Source organism: Cyprinus carpio, chromosome B4 (assembly GCF_018340385.1).
Source record: "Cyprinus carpio isolate SPL01 chromosome B4, ASM1834038v1, whole genome shotgun sequence".
Taxonomy (NCBI): domain Eukaryota; kingdom Metazoa; phylum Chordata; class Actinopteri; order Cypriniformes; family Cyprinidae; genus Cyprinus; species Cyprinus carpio.
In genome coordinates, this window is record NC_056600.1 from 17,231,874 (window position 1) to 17,254,789 (window position 22,916).

The 22,916-nt window shown below is 39.0% G+C and overlaps 1 protein-coding gene across 1 annotated transcript in view; it reads right to left on the reverse strand.

Annotated features, from left to right (window-relative positions):
• Positions 1-22,916, reverse strand: part of LOC109092761 (thyrotropin-releasing hormone-degrading ectoenzyme-like) — a 119,956-nt gene that overhangs the window by 15,376 nt on the left and 81,664 nt on the right. The window contains exons 8-12 of the mRNA XM_042722232.1: positions 22,707-22,772; positions 19,393-19,580; positions 6,777-6,867; positions 5,077-5,208; positions 4,868-4,923 (exon numbers count right to left, since the gene is read on the reverse strand). Of these exons, the coding sequence (XP_042578166.1) occupies positions 4,868-4,923; positions 5,077-5,208; positions 6,777-6,867; positions 19,393-19,580; positions 22,707-22,772 (533 nt within the window). The remainder of the gene's footprint in view (positions 1-4,867; positions 4,924-5,076; positions 5,209-6,776; positions 6,868-19,392; positions 19,581-22,706; positions 22,773-22,916) is intronic.

A 22,916-nucleotide genomic window follows, 5' to 3' on the forward strand; every position in this document is an offset into this window, starting at 1 on the left:
TGATATAAAAAAATCCAAAATATGCATAACACAAAAGCAAAACTCAAAATATTAAAATCAGGAATAACAGGCATTAAGTGCAAACCTGAAGCAGAGTAGCTGTATTAATTACTTATAATTCAACAGCTTGACGTCAATAATTTAGCTGTTACCATGATTAACACATACTGTAAATATGCGTTTATCTCAAAACATTTTCAGGATTTTGTCTAAATGACTTGCATACACCATTGTTTGTATCCAAGCTGATGTTAACCAGAATAAAGCATTAAACTGTGGTCTAATGAGAAATAATTGTATAACAATAAACAATTAATCAGCCTCTAATGATGCCAAGGCACTTGAAACACAGCGACTGTCATTCTTTCACACTGATTACAGGGAAATATTCAATATATATTTTCCTGATTGATGTGTGCACAAGACATGAAGGATGCAGTCTTGACACAGAGGCAAAAGCTTAGCGTGTTTCTCCTTGAGCTTCAACACTTTAAGACACAGTAGCATATAAATTACTGCAAATCATGTATATAAACACACACACAAACAAACACACACACACACACACACACACACACACACACACACACACACACACACACACACACACACACACACACACACACACACACACACACACTTCAATGAATAACATCACACTTCATGTATACATAGAAATGCTTTAATATAGCCTTTAATAGAAACTATTCAAGTTTGTATCAAATATTAAAGTATGCTTCTTCAGAGGAAAAATAAAGCATATGACAATGGTTGCCATTTATATTTAGAGACACTTCCATTATTACCACATTCCAGCAGTAGCAGCTGGAATAAGGCCATTTAGTTTATCCTTTCCAGAAAAATGTCCCATTTTGCATTATTCAGGGGAAATATTCATTAAAAATAAAAGAACACAACATGACCATAAAACTATGATGAGGCACTGACGTTTTCCCTGCTGTTAGTGAGCACAGTAATGAATGAGTTGATCACTCTCATGCTTTTGGGACGTGAAAACACACATACACACAAGGTCAGCGAGTTGAAAATAACAGTATGTGGCTCTTGAACACAGAGGGAATTGTTTTAACATGATTTACACGTTGGATTTTTTAATCTAAATGAAAAAGCTGTTTCATTTTTAAACAAGGCAAATGTCACTGAAATTGAAATTACTCATGAGTAACATATCAGTGTCCTAAATAAATCATTCTTCTAAATTGGCCTGTAATTGTAGCTAATTTAGTCAGCGCTTTAGCAGAGCATTTCAAACAGGCCTATTAAGAAGGTCTATCACTCAGAGTCAAATGAGATCTCACTTTGAGCATGAAAAAATATTGTGTCAAAGGAAAAGAATATGAAAACATCTAAAATATTCTAGCACCGTGCTTTAATTCCTTCTCACTGTTGTGTGAGAAATGACAGAACTGTAGACAGGAGTTGTGATGTTTTACAAAGGCCACAAACAAATCTTGTGTCTCTAAGGTAACAATTTGCTGATGATGCAAATATCAGGTTAGAAACAGATCAGCGTTTCTATGGAAGTTCAAACTTTTGAGGGTCAAGACAAGTAGCTAGTGATCGCAGTAATAACAGCAACTGTTAATTGCTTTAATTTAGTTTAGTAGAACTGAAGATACACTCAACATAAACTGCTAATTTAACACTATAAGGTTGTTGAGTGAATGAATGAATGAATGAATGAATGAATAGAGGCACATACTGGACAAGAAATGGTTGTAAAATTGTAAACAGCTGATCACTTTATGAATTGACAGCCTGACTGCTAATCTTCAACATGTTAAAGCATTTAAATTTGTTTTCCATATTTATATGTAAGAGATGTTCACAAATGGCATTCCCAAACAAGTCATAAATCTGATTAGATCTGAATAATATTTCTTTCTTTATTTATTAATTATGTTCTGAACAGCTGGTAACTTAAAAATGTTAGAAGACAAATTGAAAAAGTACATTTGAAACCCTGATTAACATATTTCCTGTTTGTCTTCCTCGTGCTTTTGTTTTGTAGACGTTTAGTTTGTAGTTTGCCTTGTTTAGTTCCTGTTCTTGTTTCCCCTTGTTAATTGTTTGATTTCACCTGTGTCTTGTTAGTTTTATTACGCCAGTCTATATAAGACTTTGTGTCTTTTTGTTACTTGTCTTTCTTTAGTGGTTTGTTTTGTTTGTGCTGTTCTATTTTCTACATTTCCTAGTTCCCTGACTTTTGGTTATCTGTATTTTTAGTAGCCTATATACACTCAATTTAATTTGTTTTCGATATAAGTTTAATATGACTGTTTTAATCAATCTAAAAACTTTGTAGAGCTGGGAATAGTGAACATTCTAATAACTCTTGTGCTTTAAAGATAAGAACCCAGTTATTATATTCATCAATTAATAATGCACTTAAATATGATCTTTATTCTTAAACTAGGCTTCACAAACACCAGCTTCATTCTCCTCAATTGATCCAGTAATTCATAATCATAATAAAGGCTGACTGAGCTTTGTGAGGCAGTATTTATCTGTGAGGGACTCCGATGAGCACCAGGGGCAGTTAATTAGGTAACATTACTTGATTAAGTTTCCTCAGTCATATCAACACTGTTCATCGTCCCTGTGATTTACACAGAAATGAGACATTTTACACATTGTGATTAATGATGATGCTGTTTTTAATATGCAGGTTGGCATTTTCACTTCTCAGCTAAGTAAGAGCCAATAACCACCTCCACCGATCTGAGCCCTGAGACATCCTGTTAACATCAGGTCTTATTTATTAGGATTAGCTGTAAATAACAGGAGAGAGAAACAATATGTACAAACCTGACTGAAACTCACAAACAAAAGGATTACAGACTAAATAAACATGATGTACTACAACGCAGGGGAACCCGTTTCCACTCTTGGCCCAACGTGAGGGCAATAAACACAAGTTTCTCTGCAGGATTGTCGACAGTTGACTGAATCGTCATGCTTAGGAATCATCTGTGGCCAAAAACACAATTCTCCACATGCCTGTTAAACCCCTGTCTAGCTCGACGTGAGCCGCACAGCGCCGGCAGATGAGCCTGTCGCTTCAGTTTGATGAACACTCGTGCTAATGCTAGCAGAGCATCTGGCAGCTTCCTCAGTTAGTTTGGTGGAAGAAAAAAAATATCTGTCCTGTAAACATACCACATCTGCAAACCACATCTACGGTAAATACACAACATTCGATGTTTAAGTCCATCATTGATACACAAACACTGTTTTGGCTGCCGACTGATTCTAGCTGCCAGCGATTTAAATTTACTTCATTAAGCAGAATGAGTAAGAGTTTTTGTATTAAACAGAGAGGACCTTAGGGAGAGCAGTCCTTCCTGAAGGGACTAATGGCAGCTTGGCAGCCTGTGGCACTATAAACTCTCTCTACCTTTATCGTTCGGTCTCTTCCTCCTCTTACATTAATAGACATTCATGAGTATCCAGCTACTGATGAAGCTCTGAAGGATTGACACAATGAGGCAGAAGTGGAAAGGAGGGAACACAGCGGTTTTCCCTGGCTTTCTTATTATCCACTATTGCAGTAACAGCTCAGTAGTCTCAGTGCAGGTTTCATGTTGATGAGCTAAAGGGGTTTTCTTCAGTAACACCTTCAGGCTAAAGGAGAAACGAGAATTTCAGTACAAGAACTCCATCTGTCAGTTATGAACGTCTTACTGAAGTTGACTGGATCGCACTGTTTTTCACAGTTTGTGATGGATGGCTTTTTCAAGATCCTTTTAGGCTGACCAAAAGAAAATCTGTGTTACATCTGAGATTTAGGCACATTTACATGACTGTTGATTGAATTCTCTCAGAGTGATTACTTAGGTCCACTTCAGAAGAGTAGCATATGGAGATTTCAAATACAAACTACATGACAGGATTTGATCATAGTAGTTCTTCTGGCATCAGAAGATCAAATAGAATCTGAACACTATTTCTGGTGACTATATTTTAATTCGCTTGGCGAACACTATGGATGTATGCAGATTCGCAGGAAGCGGAACAAACACTTTATGTAGAAAACTAATAAGACAGTTTTGGAATCTCATCCAAAATAATGTCTCGGCTGACATGTGATCAGACCTGAGATGAATGTTAATACCAAGACAGAATAAGTGTTCAACTCTTGCAACACTTAGACTTCGATTCAGAGCTGTCAGTCATGATGAAATCATCTGAAATCCCAAGAAGATGAAGATAATTTTTCACTGCTCTCTGCTGCAACTTTAGGAGTAAGTGCCCTGTCTGTTCTTTGACGTTTATGAAAAAATCTTCAATTATCATAAAGCTCATTTGGGGGAAATTAGGTTTTAGAAATTCAAGATTCATCCACTCAGTGTCATTCATAAATGCAGCTTATTATTAAAACAGACATTTGGAAGTACTTTTTTATGAAAAGAAATAATTTAAATGCAGGTCCAGTTTTGTAAAAGTGGAAAAAAATCAACCTTTTAAACCCATAATGGTTGTGTTTAATGGAATAACAAAATAAACTGGTACATTTAGTCAGTAAAAAAAAATATATATATATAGATTTAATTGCTTAATTTTGACCCTAGTGAAGTTCTTAGAGATTAAAAGTTTCATTTTGAAATCTTGTTGATGTTTTTTGTGCTGAAAATCCAGGCTTACTCCAAGAGTTTTTCCTCGCTGGTAGGTGAATGAACCCCTGAAATAATGTGACAGTTACTGTGACAATAAAAAGCAGCGCACAAATAAAGCTGAATGAGACTGAATAGTCCAGCGGGTCTCTGTGGGTGTGAAGGACGTTAAATGGCTCTGTATTGCAGGTTTCAGGCTCTGAATGACTCTGTGTGTAACAAACAGAACCCACCTCGCCAGGTTGAAGACGTCATCAATCAGACCGGCCCTGTTGCCCACAGAGATGATCTGCCGGCGGAGAACAAGCAGAGATATTTATAATGCAGCAGGAACCATGCAGAAGAGACAGGAGAGATGAGGAGAATGAGGAAAAGGAAGGATCGTGACAGAAAAGAAAACTCAAAAGATGATGGGGACTGACAGAGGTGGAAGAAAGTTTACCGTTGAGTTGGTCATCAGCTGCTGAATGAGAAGTCTCCAGTTGTGAAGGTCGTAGTTCACTCTGAAGTAGCCCGTTTGATTGATGTTGCCCAGCAACCACGTCTCGCCGCCCATGTGACCCACTCTGTGCGTCTCTATAAATACACGAGTAAAAAAAGAGCATGAAACAAACGTTTAATGACACTTCTGACAGCTCACTGTAGCTCAACTCACACACATATGAGCAGAAACACACAGCGCCAAATGACATCCAGACACTCACAGACAGATGTGAATATCTTTAGATAACAGAAAGTAAAGAATCTAATCTAATGAAATATTACAGAAAATTAAACAAGCTGTTCACTGTGGTTCACATGGACTGATATATTCTGCCTGACAGTGCACTCACAAAGCTTTTTATTCATATCAATGTTTAAAAATTTCAGCGCATTGATCATCTTTGGAATTAACTCAAAAAGCAGTCCTGCATGAAAATATACATGAAGAGACAATGCATTCAGCATTTCGTAAAGCATAACATCTGTAATCTAATGTGTATGCCACGTTCTCATCTTGTAATATTCCAGCCAGACCTTGTGCTTTTTCATGGATAGCAAATGCACTGGTTAAGTGCTTTCGAGCGCTCGTGGACTCAATGCATTTGAAGTGTATCGTGATCCAGGGAGCATCCAAGCGTCGGCGGGCAGATTGCACGAGTCAGGCGGTGAGTTAATGCATATAAATAGGGTCTCTATGTTACAGTCTCTGTTTCTCTGTCTCAGCTGCTGTGGATCTGCATTGTAGCCCTGATGAGGGCTGTTTGTGAGCTGAAAATGGAGGCTGTTAAACGGCCTCACAATCAGAGGAACTCTGAGCTCTGAGTCACACGGATCACTTCCAGACCAAATTCAATTCTGGCTCTTGGAGTTTGACTCGCTGTGGCTCCATCCGAAGAAAATCCACCTCGTTCTCCCAATGGAGAGGAAAGGAATGGAACATAATTGAATTTAATGATGGTGGACGTGGAGCTGCTGCATGAATGTGTGACTCAGAGATGAATAGTATGTTGAATGTGTTGTAAAAGAGCATTTACATAAAAGCACTGAATTAGTCAAATTTAATGAGGAAATCCAATTAAATTAGAACTTTTTATCAGTATTTTTATGTGTCGCTGGTTGATATGACAGCAGCTGTGGACTTCATAGGTCAACACTCTGATACTCAATTACCTGTTCAGATCTAAAAATGTACTTAAGAGAATTCAATTCATACATACAATGACTTAATTATATATATATATATATATATATATATATATATATATATATATATATATATATATATATATATATATATATAATTTTTTTTTTTTAAATTCAGTGCTTTGTTATTCTAGCTAATTAAAATCTGTTAAAATAATTTTTTGGGAATGTTAAAAATACCAGGGTATACTAACATCATAACTGAAGAAAGCCTTATTAAAAGAATGTAGTTCTTTAAATCTTTTATTTGTATCTCTAATCATTTATCTTGCTGCCATGGCCTCATCGTATTTTGGATACAATTCATGACATTTGATAAAAACTTTTTACCTTGAAAAAAATGTTTTTTTAACATTTTGGAAAACGAAAAAGATTAAGATGTGAACATGTGTATTCAATGTGTTATTACTTTTTATCTGGTGGTTGCATTGAAAACACATTTAGCATAATTGGTACCTGTTTTTTATTGGAGACCCAGATGATGGTCTCTGTTGATATGTGACTGGAGTTTCCCACTGCGAGCGTCAGCGGTATTTGCCACTGGAAGCTGAAATGAGACAAAAAAGAGAAAGTAAGAGCTGAAACGCTTCTATTTGATCTCAGGGTTTAAATGTCACTGCCCCAGATACATACTGTATGACGCGCATAATCTCACACACATGGACTCCCACGACATAATGGGATTGTGGAATATATTTGTGCAATTTCCTCTCTGTTTTGGCACCAGCAGGCAATGTGACAAATTCAGAAATGATTGTGAAGCTGAAAGAAAGCCCAGCAGTGTCAAAGCTCAAAGAAATCGGCTTTCATTCTTTCTCAGAGTGCTTTGCTATCGCTCTATCACACACACACAGCTGTGTATCGCTCGTCACCAGATCCCTGTCATGTTTTGTGTCGGCACCTCATTTTGATGTCGATTCATCTATGAGTGTGTGCTTTCATGTGTTAGTGTGTGTATGAACATCCCTAGGTATGAGTGCACATCCAGTAAAAGACTTTCAGCTGTCAGAATGGCTGACACACAGGTGGACGTGGTCTGCTGTCTGCCAGCGTAAATTACCCCAGACGACTAGAGCACAGCAGAGCCGACCAACAGCAATAAATACTGTAACATTAACAGATATAATGCAAGACAGAATCATTTGAACATGCTCCAAACAACATATTGTAACTTTACTTTAACAATGTTCCCCCTTCCTCAACAAAGCTATTTCACTGACTAAGAAAAGTTTTTATATAGAGAGAACAACAGGGATAAAGGCACACCAGGGTAAGAATATGTATGTATATAAACACATAACAATTTATTTATTGAATAAAAGTAAACTGAAGTATTTTATGTATCAAAATAAACATAATATGGAACCATATTTGTTGAAGTGATTGTAATAAACAAGTATTAATGCTGATATTATGCAAAACCTATTCCTTTAGGTAAAGTATTTGTATCAGTAATACTGGGGGCCTTTTGCCCCATGCTGGTGAGCCTTTTACCCTGAACAAAACAAACTACTTAATGATTCCTTTTTTCATGAAATGTATCATTAAATAAAATACTGCAATCAATCACTATGGCAGCAGTGAAAAGCACATTTCCCTTAAGGTGTGCCATTTGCCACATTTTACTCTCTTCAGTGCCTGATAAGAAATGATAGAATAACACATAATGGTGTTTCCATTCTTAATCATGAAAATATGTTAATGAATGTCTTTTAAATGACATATCGCATCATATTAAAGCTATAATGTTTAAAACAATACAATCTTTCTTTGTTTTAAGTTTTCCTTAGCAAGTTGACAGTTTAGCTTACTCTCTTGGTTTGCCACAACCTTGCTTACTTAGCATACTGCTAACTGCTAAAGTAAGCTTTGTTCATTAGCTAAAACAAAACATTGTGATAAGCAATGTTTTATCTTGAGGCAACATGCGAAAAAATACCCAGAACACCTTAGCAAACACATAGCAGGACCCTGTCAACCGTCACAGCATACTAGCATCGTAGCAGTGAACTTTACATAGGCACGCACCACGTTTTCTTAAAAAATGTCGAACTTTAGTCATCTAATATGAGAAGAGCAGCCTGGATTATTTGGTGACATCAGCCTTGGCTGTGGGGAATGGGTTGGATCATTAGGGATTTGTGTCAGTTGGAAAAGTGACAGGAATGGACAAAATCCTTTCAGGTGACTCACCTCAAATCATTCATAAGATGATTTGCACTATTTAATGTGTCTTAATTATGTCTGAATAAGCCGAAATGAGGATTCTGTGTAAAGTGACTGAAACTAGACAATAAAACAATGATGGTAACTTTTCATTTCAGCAGAAACAGCTGTAAACGGCAGACTGCAAGTTTACAGTATATAAACTATAGCACAGTCAGGAAGACATTATGCATAAGATGAAGCAATATGATCCTGCTGGGAAACAGTATTTAAAAAATGTTTGTAAGGGCACTATAGAGAGAGATTCTGTGCAAGAAAAGAGCGCTGATAACAATACTTATGAATTCCAGTGATAATAGAAGCGTCTGCGTGTGTTCAGATGAAACCACACACTGATACATTTACATAAAACTCTGTTCATCAGTGGGACTGAACAAGAGAAGATATCAAAAGAAAATTAAAGTTCTCCACAGGCTGGTAATTTGGTGGCTCATGTTTATGTTCATTTATGTTATCATCATCGTTATTTACATCCCTCAGGAACTTTGTGTTATGGCCCAGAGCTTTAGCTAAGACACGAATCAAGATTTCAGTATCTGCAGCAGACGGGTACAGTCATCTTATTATGTTCATGGAAAGAAGCAATGTTTGTTAGCTGAGGATCAGTTGCTCTTAATGGACAAGAATATATGGTAACACCTTCCATTAGGGAGCACTCTTTAGTACTTTAGGACAACAAATGGAGCGTAGCATTAGTTCTGGGAGGTCATGCTAGTCAAGCTCACATTGCTTTGCTTAGGAGCTAATCAGATGGCGAATTCCACCTCTATAGGAAGCGTTCAATAAGGAATTTTGTGACAAGGGTTCCTTTTCCCACAGAGTATCTCATCAGATTCAAGTTTGTGAACTTAATAGCGAACACATCGTGTTGATTGATTGATAAGCCAATAGACTTGCAAGTGACCTGAGCAAGCACTGCTTCTCACAATTGACATAGACCCTTTACATAGAAGTTGTGCTAATGTGACTGTAACAGTTAATAGTTCGGAAGGAAGGAGGCGGGAACCGGCGAACATTCAAACAAAAACTTTAATAATAAAATAAACACAAAGTAGCGTGACAGCCCCTCGCAGATGACTGTCGCGCACGAACAGAAATACAAAATAAAATCCATGCCTGGTCCTCTCTCGTCCTTCACTGTCATTACTCCTTCTCTTATCGTTCCGGAGCTCCTTTGTGGGACTCGAGATCGGTGAGTGGTGCAGGTGTCACTCATTTTCAATTGCTCCACTGGCCTCACTCCGTTCCCACGGCTCTCGGACCTGCTCCACTAGTCACATACCCCCATTGCCCCTTGCAGGCCGGGGGGAACTCCCGAGACTGCACTCTACTCCCCCCCCCCTCCCCTCTCCGGGGGAGATCACGGCGGCCACGGGTACCGGGGGGTATGGACAAACAGACGAGGCAAGAGAAAAGGAGACGGAAGGATGAGGAGAGACAGAGATGAGAGAGGGGAGAGAGAAGAAGAGGAGAGAACGCCCGGTGGACGGTGACGGCTCCTCCGTATTCGGGCAGCCGGCAGGAGTTCCCCGTTCCCTGCTTCTTTCCATCATGGTGTATGGCAGCATGCTCCGGCCTCAGGCGAATGGCATCGGCTCCTCCGCTCCCTCACGGATGGCAGCCGTCCCTCCACATTCTCGGTGGCCAACAGCGAGTTTGTCCGTCCCCCCGGCAACTCACTCCAGCCCACCGCCTCGAGCGTCCATGGCGGCAGACTGCTCCGCCATGTTCGATGGCAGTGCGGATTTACCACAGCGCCGAGGGATCTTCGGCAGCGTGTCCCTCCTTCCTCCCGGGTTTTGGCACCAATGTAACAGTTCGTAGTTCAGGAAGGAGGAGGCGGGAACCGGCGAACATTCAAACTTTAATAATAAAATAAGCACAAAGTAGCACGAACAGAAACAAAACACAAAATAAAATCCAGGCCTGGTCCTCTCTCATCCTTCACTGTCGTTACTCCTCCTCTTATCCTTCCGGAGCTCCTCTGTGGGATTCGCTCCATTCCCACGGCTCTCGGCCCCGCCCCACTCGTCACAGTGATTGCATCAACAACACTTTAACAAAAGATCTGCTTTTCCGCTGGGAGAAGCAAGATATGAAGAAATATTAAAGCATCCATGTAACAACTGGCCGTTTCACCCTTTTTCATTTCTGAATGTCTTCACGAAGCTAAGCTACTTTACTTATTTCATTCTCATTACCTAATGCTATGTTGGCAAATATGCTATCGTCAAATATTGCTCATTGTTTAAGGCTAGTTGTTCAGTAACATGTTTGCTAGGCATGCTGCCGTATTTTGACACGCTGGTACCCAGTTAAACTTACCACAGCGAGCCTTGTTTTAAATCTGTTGTTTAAGGCTGTCTGATATGAAATAGGCTTGCTGCTTCAGGCTCATCTAGTATTGGGAATGCTGTTTCATTAACTTATCTGACTATTATTTCCAACACGCTGTGTTTTAGTCAGTAATATGCTGTTGCTTAAAGTTATCTAGTATATCAGTAACATGCCAGTTGCCTAAATTTCGAGTATTGACCTTATGCTGTATTGCATTAAAGGGGCATGCTGCTCTTCTCAGCTGCTTGTTGAAGAAGAGCACCCCTTCGCCTCTTCTGTTCTTCTGCAAGGGGCATGCTGCCCCAGTCTATGCTATTTTAAAAGGTCTTAGTTTTAAAGCTACTGGCGTTAAGGCTTATCTACAGTAGTGCCAGTATCATGTTGTTGCTAGACCTGCTTGTTGCCTTAAGCTATTAGTTGTTACTGCAAGTGCTGGTATCCGGGTAAACTTGCAACAGCAAGGAGCTAATGTTTAAGCTGTTTTTTAAGGCCATCTAATTGTTCTTGAAATATGCTTGCTGCTTATAGCTGTAACAGTTATGGACTTCTATTCTCACTTAGTTTCCTTATTTGTCCATGTTCCTGTTCTTGTTTAGTTAATTAATTAGCCCCACACCTGTTTCTGTTTCCCTCTGATTACGTTCTCTATTTATAGTCTGTGTTCTCCAGTATTCCTTGGTCCGCTATTAATGTAATGTGATGTTAAGTTCTAATGTTTGAAGATTTGTGTTTGGATGTGCCCTTTTTCTCCTGTGATCATTAAAATAACTCTTTATATATATCTCCTTTGTCGTGCACTTTACTTTGCACACCCAGCTCGTGTGACAATGGCTTATCTGGTTATTGGGAAATCTATTTCTGTAGGTTTCTCTGACCACTGCAACATGCTGTGATTAAGCAAGCAACATGCTTCTTGCATAATGTATCGAGTGTAATGGTAAGGAATTTTGTCTATACTCACGCAGGTTATTACATCGATGACTTGTATCACAATGAGCGCAAATGTCAATGGAAGGCGACAAACCTATAACTCATGAGTTGATTTATTGAGTGATATGCTATTTTTTTAATGTATTTTTTATTGGTTATTTATGCTCTGAACATAACCATACCCCCAACCTAAAATGTATGCTAATTATCAGTTATCTTTGACAATAGTGGTCCTGACAGAACACCTTACTTACTATCAAACTTACTAATTTTGGCTTATCTGAAGGACATCACTGGACCCTTACTGGACCCCCTGCAGTTTGCTTACCGAGCAACCAGGTCCGTGGATGATGCAATCAACTTGGGATTGCACTTCATCATGCAACATCTGGACAAAACATGGACTTATGTGAGGATCCTGTTTGTGGACTTTAGTTCGGCTTTCAACACCATCATCCCAACAGCTCTCCAGACCAAACTGACCCAGCTCTCTGTTCCTAGCTCTATCTGTCAGTGGATCACCAGCTTTCTGACAGATAGGCAACGGTTAGTGAGACTGCGGAAATTCATGTCAAACAGCCGCTCCACCAACACTGGTGCCCCTCAGGGCTATGTTCTCTCCCCACTGCTCTTCTCCCTGTACACCAACGACTGCACCTCCAAAGACCCCTCTGTCAAGCTCCTAAAGTTTGCAGATGACACTACAGTCATCGGTCTCATCCAGGACAGTGACGAGTCTGCTTACAGACAAGAGGTTGAGCAGCTGGCTGTCTGGTGCAGTCTTAACAACCTGGAGCTGAACACTCTTAAAACAGTGGAGATGATTGTGGACTTCAGGAGAAACCCCCCTGCACTCCCCCCACTCACCATCATGAAAAGCACTGTGACTGCAGTGGAGTCATTCAGATTCCTGGGAACCACCATCTCTCAGGACATGAAGTGGGACAATCACATTGACTCCATTGTTAAAAAGGCCCAACAAAGGTTGTACTTCCTTCGCCAGCTGAGGAAGTTTAACCTGCCACAGGAGCTCCTGAAACAGATCTACTCAGCCGTCATTGAGTCTGTCCTGTGCACTTCAATAACTGTCTGGTTTGGTTCAGCTACAAAATCAGACATCAGAAGACTACAGAGAACTGTTCGGACTGCTGAAAGAATTATTGGTGCTCCCCTGCCCACCCTTCAAGAACTGTATACATCCAGAATGAGGAAAAGGGCTCAGAAAATCACTCTGGATCCCTCTCATCCAAGTTAACCCCTTTTTGAACTTTTGCCATCTGGCCGGCGCTTCAGAGCCGCAAATACCAAGACAGTCAGGCACAAGAACAGTTTCTTCCCCAAGGCAATCTACCTCATGAACAGTTAAATGTTCCCCACTTATGCAAAAAATGTGCAATATTCTTATATTTATTTGTTACCCCTCCATCCAAGTACATCTCTGGATCTTACTCTATTCTATTCCATTGTTATCTATAGCACAACTGTTCATACAATTTATTTATTTGCAATTTGTTTTTTTGTTTTTTTGTGTGTGTTGTTGTCTCTGTGTACTGGCAGCTTATGTCACTAAAACAAATTCCTTGTATGCGTAAGCATACTTGCCAATAAAGCTCTTTCTGATTCTGATTCTGATCAATGAGCAGAAAATTAGGAATTTATCTGTAAGAATATGTGTTCCCTAATCCAAAGAGTTACCAAAAATATAAATAAATGCAATAAATAACAAGAGGAAGTGTGTTATAGTGATTTTACCATGAAACAAGATGGCAGAAAAAGAATTATAAAAGGTACCAGTTTTCAATAAATAAACCTGTACATATCTACAGTACAAAGACAAAGAAAAAAAAGAAACATGGTTGCTAGGGTATTCATTTTATGTTCTAGGTAGTTGAAAATATTCATTTATTTATTTAGAATAAAAAAGAGAGATTAAAAAATCAGGCAATTTGTAATTTGCAAAACACTGTGTCATCACTGTAAAAGAGTAACAGCTGTGGTCTGGATGTTTCTACATTTAAAATTCACTGTGATTAACCAGCATCATCTCTCTCTCTTTTCATAGGTTGTGAGGTCTCAGTCTCAGTCTCTTAGTGCGGGTGTGATAATATCTCAGGCTCTCTTTAGGGACGGCTGCTTTTGCTGTCTGTAATGAGTCACTGGGGGCTTTTGTGGCTCAACATGTGCAACAGATTCTCACAACACTTTTATCCAACACCAGCTACACAGAAGAGAGGAAAAAACACAAGTGGCTTCTTTTGCAACCTTCCATGGATTCACACATGCTAGAGTTTGTTTTGAACTTGAGCTGTTGTATTTATTTACAGTATGTGGTGTAGACTTGCTTTAGACTTTCAGTCAATCATCCAGCAATGGTTTGGATTTCCCTGTTGAAATAACCGGCATATGCTGGTTAGGCATGTTTTGATGCTGGGATGCTGGTTTATGCTGGTCCTTTGCATAAACCAGCATCCCAGCGTCAAAACATACCTAACCAGCATATGCTGTTTTTTTTTTCAGCAGGGTTCTTGAATTCTCTGGAACAAAATTATGAAAGAACATCTTTTTGCTGAACACTAAGTGCCAAATCAAGGCTTTTAAACATTAAAAGCAGCTTTTAAAATCATCCATCAGCTAACACGCAAATTGGAAAAGCACACATTATACATGTCCAGATTTTTTTCAATGACTGACATCAACATACAGTGACACAGTAATGTACAGACACAAAATCAGAGACTTGTGAAAACCATTCCTTACTTTAATTATTGCTGCTGCACTTAAGTTGAAGTGTTTATTCTTAAATTGAAAGACAGTCTAAATCTACAGTCTTTATACTTTATTCATGTGCCCAGTGGCGTTCAAACTGATGCATGTTCACAGTTAATTTTTCATTGCATTTCAGATGCATGTGTGTTTTGCACTGTTAACTGTCAAGACACATTCCAGTGATGTCACATGAATGCATTACTGCACTGCATAATGTTTCCATCTAAGCATACTGTGAGTGTATATATACTACTGTATATCTGTTTTGTGTGCTCTGTATTATTGCAGTAATACCACATTTCTCTTCAAGGATCACTGAAATATCTGCCTTTAGCAATGAGATATTTTTTTCACTGTAACAACAGTGCTTGATAATTGTTTGTTTTGTTTTTCTAGGTTCTTGATGATATTTGATCACGTAACTTTTTCCAGTAACAAGTTAGTTTAACACACCAGCCTCAAGAACACCTTCACATACCTGCAAAATAAGACTGTATAAGGCTCAGATACACCTGTAAAATAATTCACAGGGGTAACTGCACGTCCCCAAAACAGTCAAACAGCCTGCAAAGCGAAGATTCATTTGTGTCTTCAAGCGCTAATAAGTTGTTTATATTCTCTGTAACATCACCTCAGCATAAAACCTGTGCTGTGAAAATCCAAATAGTCAAGTAATATACAAGTGAAAAGGTGTTAATGAAGGAATGGTTCAGCTTCAGACTTTTTACACTTGTGTAAATAAGCACAGGATCTGCAAAATGGTCCTGGATGATTTCAGATGAGGTGTGTTGAAGTAAAAAAAAACACACACACTTATAGCCCCTTTCTAATTAAGTTTTGCATCTTGCTAACTTAATACTGAGGTTTTATAATTAAGAGGTGAACTGTGATCCTGAACACATCTTGAAAAACTGCTAATATGCTAACAAGCTGATGTAAACTAGGGTGACCAAACATGCCATTTTCCCAGAACACGTCCTGGCCAGGATTTTTATATTGCCTAAAATACCCATGTTTTGGCTTTGTTTGGGCTGCGCAGACCAATTGTTGTATGACAAAGTACTTATATTTATTAATATAACAAACATCATCATTATCATTATAATCGCTCTCACGGTACTTTGATGTCTTACACCGATTGGTATGCTCAGTGCTGCTTCAAGCCCAACACTAATATGTACACGTATTTGCATCACTTTGACCGTTCTCTGTAGATCCCACCTTCTCACGCACCACAATTGGTCACGCATCACAATTACGTACAATGTCTGCATGTTATTGGTCAAACGATCATTACCTTCATTAAGTATGAAAACAGGAAAAGCCAAAACCTGGATATTTTAGGCAATATAGAAATCCTGGCCAGGACGTGTCCTGGGAAAATGGCATGTTTGGTCACCCTAATGTAAACAATCTTACTAGCTGTAGCTCTGAGCTTTCGTGACAATTTCAAAGATATATTTAGAATTAAATACAAAATACAAGATCTCCCTTACAAAAATTAACCATGGTTTTACAACAAATAATAATAAATATTGAAAATTGCAAGGGTGGTGTGGTCAATATTTTTCTTTTTTGCCTTGGCTAGGGTGACCAAACGTGCCATTTTCCCAGGACACGTCCTGGCCAGAATTTCTATATTGCCTAAATAACCAGGTTTTGGCTTTGGTTTCCTGTTTTCATACTTAATGAAGGTAATGATCATTTGACCAATAACATGCAGACATTGTATGTAATCGACCCAATCGTTGTGCGTGAGAAGGTGGGATCTACAGAGAACGGTCAAAGCGATGCAAATACGTGTACATATTAGTGTTCGACTTGAAGCAGCACTGAGCATACCAACCGGTGTATGACATCAAAGTACTTTGTCATACAACAATTGGTATGCGCAGCGCAAACAAAGCCAAAACGTGGATATTTTAGGCAATATAGAAATCCTGGCCAGGATGTGTCCTGGGAAAATGGCACGTTTGGTCACCCTAATCTTGGCTGGTTTAGGACTGTCATGGATAAATAAAGATAACAAAAAACGCAGCAATCCCTGTTTTAATTATTTATTGAATAATTTAAATCAAACATTTGTTCAAAAAGGCTGATTCAACTAGAAACAAAACAAGTGAATGTACTGTTGAATCTCTGGCTCACATGATTCGTTCAAAAACAGTTTCATTCAAGAATGAAACACTGCGTTGCTTTACACTGTTGTATAAAATTATTAGCATATTTATGTGCTGATATTCAGAAAAGTACATTGCTTGTCCAATGAATATAAAAACATAAAATCTCATACATGGGTATTTTTCCTTTCATTGCTTGAATTATAAGGGCATTCTAACTGCATTCTAATGGGCTTCATCACGCAGTGAATGCTTCTGGACTCTCAAGATGTGTTTTTGTTTGTCAGCTCTCCTATCATCTCTCAGTCCCTCACAGTCATACAGCACAATGACATTATGTCAGGAGAATGTCTTTAAATTGGAAAAATCATATCTTCTGTTGTCTTCAAAAGTTATGCTAGAACCATTTTGCACGAAAAATTATGGAAACTTGCTTCGGCTTGTGCACAGCTTGTTACAGTACCGAGTTCTGATTGACCAATCGCCATTATTTAGTTCGTGAATTATCATAAGTAGAGAATTTTAACATTTAATTTGCACAATAACTTTTACATAATACACAGCAATATTAATCTAAAGTGGATGGTTAGGGGGTATCATTTTTTCCACCAGGGGGATGCCATCCCCCCTCAATTCGGGCCCTGGTTACTACACTTTTTCTACAATAAAACCATGGTTAATTTTCGTAAGGACTATACAATACCCTAACTTTGTAAAAATAGGATAACAACATTTAATGATAGCATGCTAGGCTTCAACTGTACAGTATGTGCACTACCATAACATGTTTTTCATTCTTTTTACAAACTGAAAGGCGAGTCAAAATAAATTACTCTGGTAATAATTAATAGACCAAAGATGATATCAGTACAGCTGAAGTTGTTTTTAACCCAAAAAGATTTCTTTAATGAACATTTGAGAAAGGAACTGAATTAGCATAGCCTATCTAGTGTATGGCTCTTTGCTAGCTGGCTTATGAAGCTGCTTTAACAGAATATCAAAGTGCAGCAAAAAGCCAGCATGTGTTTTGAGTACAATTGTGTGAAATAAATGTCCTTTTCTGTGGATTTCTGTGGAGTTTGGACCTCAGTTGGACTGTGGACCCTCTATGAACTTTAATGAGATGGCAGTGGACATGAAACACACTGAAGGGGTGTGAAATACATTAAACTGACCTTCTCTGTTTTCTTTTTGTTGCTGCCAATGTTTCTGTCAGCACATTTTACTAGGCTGGCTTAAAGCCTCAAGTGAGGTGTTACACTGCATTTACAAAGGTGCCAAATCCCCCTGCATTCTGGCAGGTTGTCTGGTACTCAGCTGAAAATCCGCCTGAGGGGCAAAGCAGGAAAGAGACGCCCCCTATTCGCAACACGGCTTTGCTATTGATTCTTGGAGCAGTTCTGCTTCTGAACGCCTCTGCAGCAGACCATCGCACTCAGAAAACACGTTCATGTAGGAGGAGACGTTCAAAGAAAGGTGGCTGTGTCTGCTCTGAACAAATGAACTCCGGAAAGAAGTGAACATACAGATTTCTACCTGTATGTTTCATATTTATGACACCAGATGGGTTGATGTGGAGAGTTAGCCTAGCTGCATAAAAGCAAGGAGCCTTTGAATATCTACAAATGATAAATCAGATAATTTCATGAAGACAAAGATTCACTAGAATCTTCTCCTATTTCTAACTAATAGATTTCTTTTCTTTTTTAACCACATTTAGTCAAAAAGGCACAATAAAAATATTCCAAATAGATTATGAGCTCAGGAGCTCATGTTCTGGAATTGCAGGTGTTTAGCACTGATATTAAGTTTGTCACTATCTAAATGGCAATACTGCCTAACAACACACTCAAACTGACAGTACAGCATTAAAATTCAATTCTTGACTCAATTCTTGTGCTGCTAACAGTGTCTAATCCAAAACAAAAGGAGGATTTCTAAAACGGATCAGAGGCAGTATTGAATTATTCATCTCACTCTAACAAAGAATTAAACTAATCTATCTGCCAGTGACACACGCAGTTTTCCGTGACGACGCAGACGGGTGCCAAACAGCATGTGGCGGTGACGGGTTAGCATGGGTCGCTAATAATAAATGAAATGCTCAGTTAATAGCAGCTTAATAGCCAGTGAAAACCAGTAAACCATATTAGGCTAGTTAAAGATGTTTTTTTTTTTTTCTTAGCAGGAGAGGTAAAGGCAGACATGTAAAGGTATGCTAAGCAGTAAATTGTTCACATCCATCCCTCGGATAAGCGAGGAAATCCTTTGGGTCTTAATGCTCTTGTGGGGCACTAGGCTAGTTTTTAGCTGTCTAGCTGTGCTTTTAATCTCCAGATGGTATATTCTTCTGTATTTCTTCCAAAATAACTTAATATTTAATCTAATTTTTAATCAAAATAGTTTCTTCTTCTCATCAGCTGCAGAACTACTGTAGGATCTTGTTTTCTGTCTGAGCTTGATCTGATCACAGGAAAATATCAGTAAATTCTGGGAGGAAAATCACTGACTGTGGGCTTTTTATGTTATTCAGCATTGCAGTGTTTGGCAAACGTACAGGCCTCTGCTCCAAATATTGTGGATTTTCTGAAACGATGTATGAGCTCATGGAGAATCAATGTCAAGGGGTCAGTTGACTGATGATGTTTCCTTTTCATGTAACAACTTGTCACGACTGACATATGGCAGACTACCTTTTGTTGAACAGCTCAGGATTCTGGATCTTGGCGTCGGTGTCATAGACGAAGTGCTCTTGTGAGATGGTGACACTGTTGTCAAGACTGTCGTTCTTGCTGATGGTGACGACAGGGTAACCCATCTGCAGCGTCCAGCGGTCCATGACCTGTGTGATGTTGATGTCCTTTCCCTCCCGCTGCATGGCCTGTGACACAATATATATATCAAAATACATCATACATATACAGATCATCATGTTGGGTGTCTAATGGCAATAGAAGCTGCAAAGAAAACATATTGTGTCAGATAGTGTCAGGTGAGTGAAAATGAATTCAGATTTGATGTCTTTAATTGCAGATACATGAATCTAAACTGATTCAACTTTTCTTTGTCTTTCAAAACTATAATGGATGTAAATAAAATCTCCTCCAGGTCTTTTAATTAAAAACTTTTAGTGAATAGAAAGGTGATTAAACTTCACCGTTCTCTTAAACTGCATACGCAGAAACATCACAAGGCAATTTCCAGTTATCTAATCTCTTTATACAAGAGCAACGCTTGTAAAAGGGCAGAGCTAGATTTATAAGTCTGATTTCTTCAGCGGGAGCTGCTCCTCCTATTTTAAAGAAGTAAAACATAAAATTGGATCTCACGGCTCATTAATGAGGAAAGCTCGTAATATGACTGAGATTTGTCCCTGAAGGAAATATACTGCCTACACAATTCCTCCTTATTCTTTGAAAGTGCTATATAAATGGTTCAGCATGGTGGACAGCTGGCAGTTTTTTGTATGAATTGTTTTCAAAAGCTATCTGTTTGCATGAGGAACATTTTAAAGCTCTATGGAGTTGCATCTTTTCACCTTGAGCTGCTGCATCCATTTAAAAAGAAAGGTGCAGTAGGTTACTGCAAAACATTAGAAATCCCTCACTGCCCATTCAAGCACTATCAATGCAAAGTCACGATTGTGAGGTTTCATTTCAGTTCAGATGCAGCTGTCTGTGACTGCAGTAGACAGTGAGGCAGCTTGCTAACTTTTGGATCTTAGCGGATGTCAGTGGTTTCACAGTTATTGCCCATCATTTCCATACATTGAATCCTAAAGAGCTGCGGAGGCCACTCGGCAGTTTTGTATGTAATTGGTTGTAAACCAGTAGAGATTTACAATGTTTCTGCAGCAGCACATAGTGAGTGTGTTGTGGAGACCTGTGGGATCGGAAGGGGAATGTGGTGGCAGAAACAAAAGTGCTCTGTCAGGCTCTCTTGCATTCTGCAAACATCAACTTGACTAGATCAGTTGAGCATATGTAACTCCCCTTCTCCAGTGTAACTGGGAAACTCTTGCTTATAACAGATGATTCTGACCATTATGAGTATTAAAATATGAGAATAACCAAGCTTGCATGAGATGTCTTGACTATTATGGAAAGCGCAGAATGAGACCAGATGATTTCTCACAGCTGTCAATGACTCATGGTTTGTTTACCGTGTTAATACAGAAGATGCTCTGCGGAGGCTGATGACGGCAGCTGATGTTCCTACATTATGAATCATTTTCTATAGGACAGCTTTCAGGAAGCTACTGTACCTTTGTCCTGGCGGATATAATTAAAGGAAGTGAAGGCCTGTCCGGCGATGGGTCGTGAGCTTGATAAAGGGCTTTGCGGGCGCTAAGCACTGCCAGATTATTGCAGCAAATTGGATTTCATGAATAGCTAATGAACACAGCGCATATCAGTATTCATTAGATGATGGGCTGTCATGGACTGTTAATGTAGCTAAATTCGTCAGTGCCTGACAAACACGGCCACTGATAGGATACAGAAGTCCAGGTCTGGCCCTTTCACATAAATTCGCCTTTAAATCAGTTCTGTTTTGAAGAAGCGGCTCCCATCAGCTGGCATTTGGGAGAGCGATGTGAATGACAAAATGCTTCATACGGCGCTGATAGCTGCTAAATGTCCTGCTGTTCCATTACAAACTTTAATAACTTTGAGATTACACTGCAAAGTAATCTCATTAAAGTCATGACACTTTGTGAGATGAGCGAGAAGGGACTTGCAGAGAGTTCTCTGAATTTAAAAGCACATCTCTGTGCTTTGAGCTGATGACTTGAACCCAATGCTTAACTTCACTGTGATTATAGCTGTTGGCTACGACCGTTTACTTCACAGGTGCTAGCAGTTCCTCTCGCTCTTGCTTTTAGTTTCTTAAGGTGTCTGTATTATTTACAAATGCACTGTACAGGTGAGCTAGCATATTAGCATAATGTAGCACCACACATCCAGCCTAAATTTATCATCTTATCGTCATCTTTAGCTGCATTTCATCAGTAAGGATATCCTTAATTGATACCTCCATCCATTAAAGGTGTTCAGTTGATGCTAAAAATGAAACATGAAATTAAACAACAGAACAATCATAGCAATGTTTTCAATATGTGTGCAATTATAAAAAGAATTGTTTTATTAAACAAGTTTTATTATAATTTAATGTAGGAACTTTGCCTTAGCATTGCAGCATTTGTAGTTTCGGTAACTAAACTGAAGGAATTATGGGAAATGAAGCTGCTAAACCCTCTATGGTACTGTAAAAAGACAGAGAAACTGAATCAGCAGATCACTGGAAAAATGTTTCTGTCAGGAGGGGGGCACTCATGCCAAACCTAATAAGAACTGTATTTTTGAGGCCCGAGTGAAGCATCTAAATAGGTCAACTTTCCTTCAGCAGAAGATTTTTCTTGGGTTAATCTTGGCTACACCTGAGCTGAAGGGCAGATGTTTAATCTGAGAGACTCATCAGGCATGTCAGCAGTTATGTGACACTTCACTAATCGGGTCTGATAAGATTCAACTAATTTATAAGTTAATTAAAATCACCAGAATTAGCAGCAGTGAGCTTTGATTATCAGTATCTGTGAACATTTGCATTTAGCAGGTTTCAGTGATCAGATTTCTGGATCAATATTTGACCTGCGTCTGCAGAAAACGTTTCCATTCTAAGTGAAACCTCAAGTGTAAAAGCGAGACTATCAAACACAACCCAGCCTCCATATCAAACTCTTTCCCATGTGCATTTCCATAAAACCCTTATGCGTTGATGTGAGTAGGTGGTGTATTGGCATACATTTGATGATGTGCTGTTATATAATGGCCTCTGACCTATATGCAGCGTGTGAATCTCTGAAAACCTGCCTGCCGGAGATGCACTGGGTGAATTAAAGTAGGTTGAACACGTACAATTTCATTTGGCACTCAACACTGACTGACCCCAGCGCTGATTCCTGCTCGTGGATGGAGGTCTCACACCTAGAAGCTGCGTTAAATCTCACCTCTGAGAATTTGTTCCACAAGTCGTCTCTCGCTGCGTTCCCGTACATGTGCGTCATCAAGTAATCCTGCAAACACACAGAGACGGAGATCAATATTGGAAGAGAAATAAATTGGACTTGGACGGGAACAGTGAACTTGGGAAACCAAATAAGCCCAAACAATAACATTACTAATCCTCTCAATTCAAGCTGAACGTATGCAAATTAGCA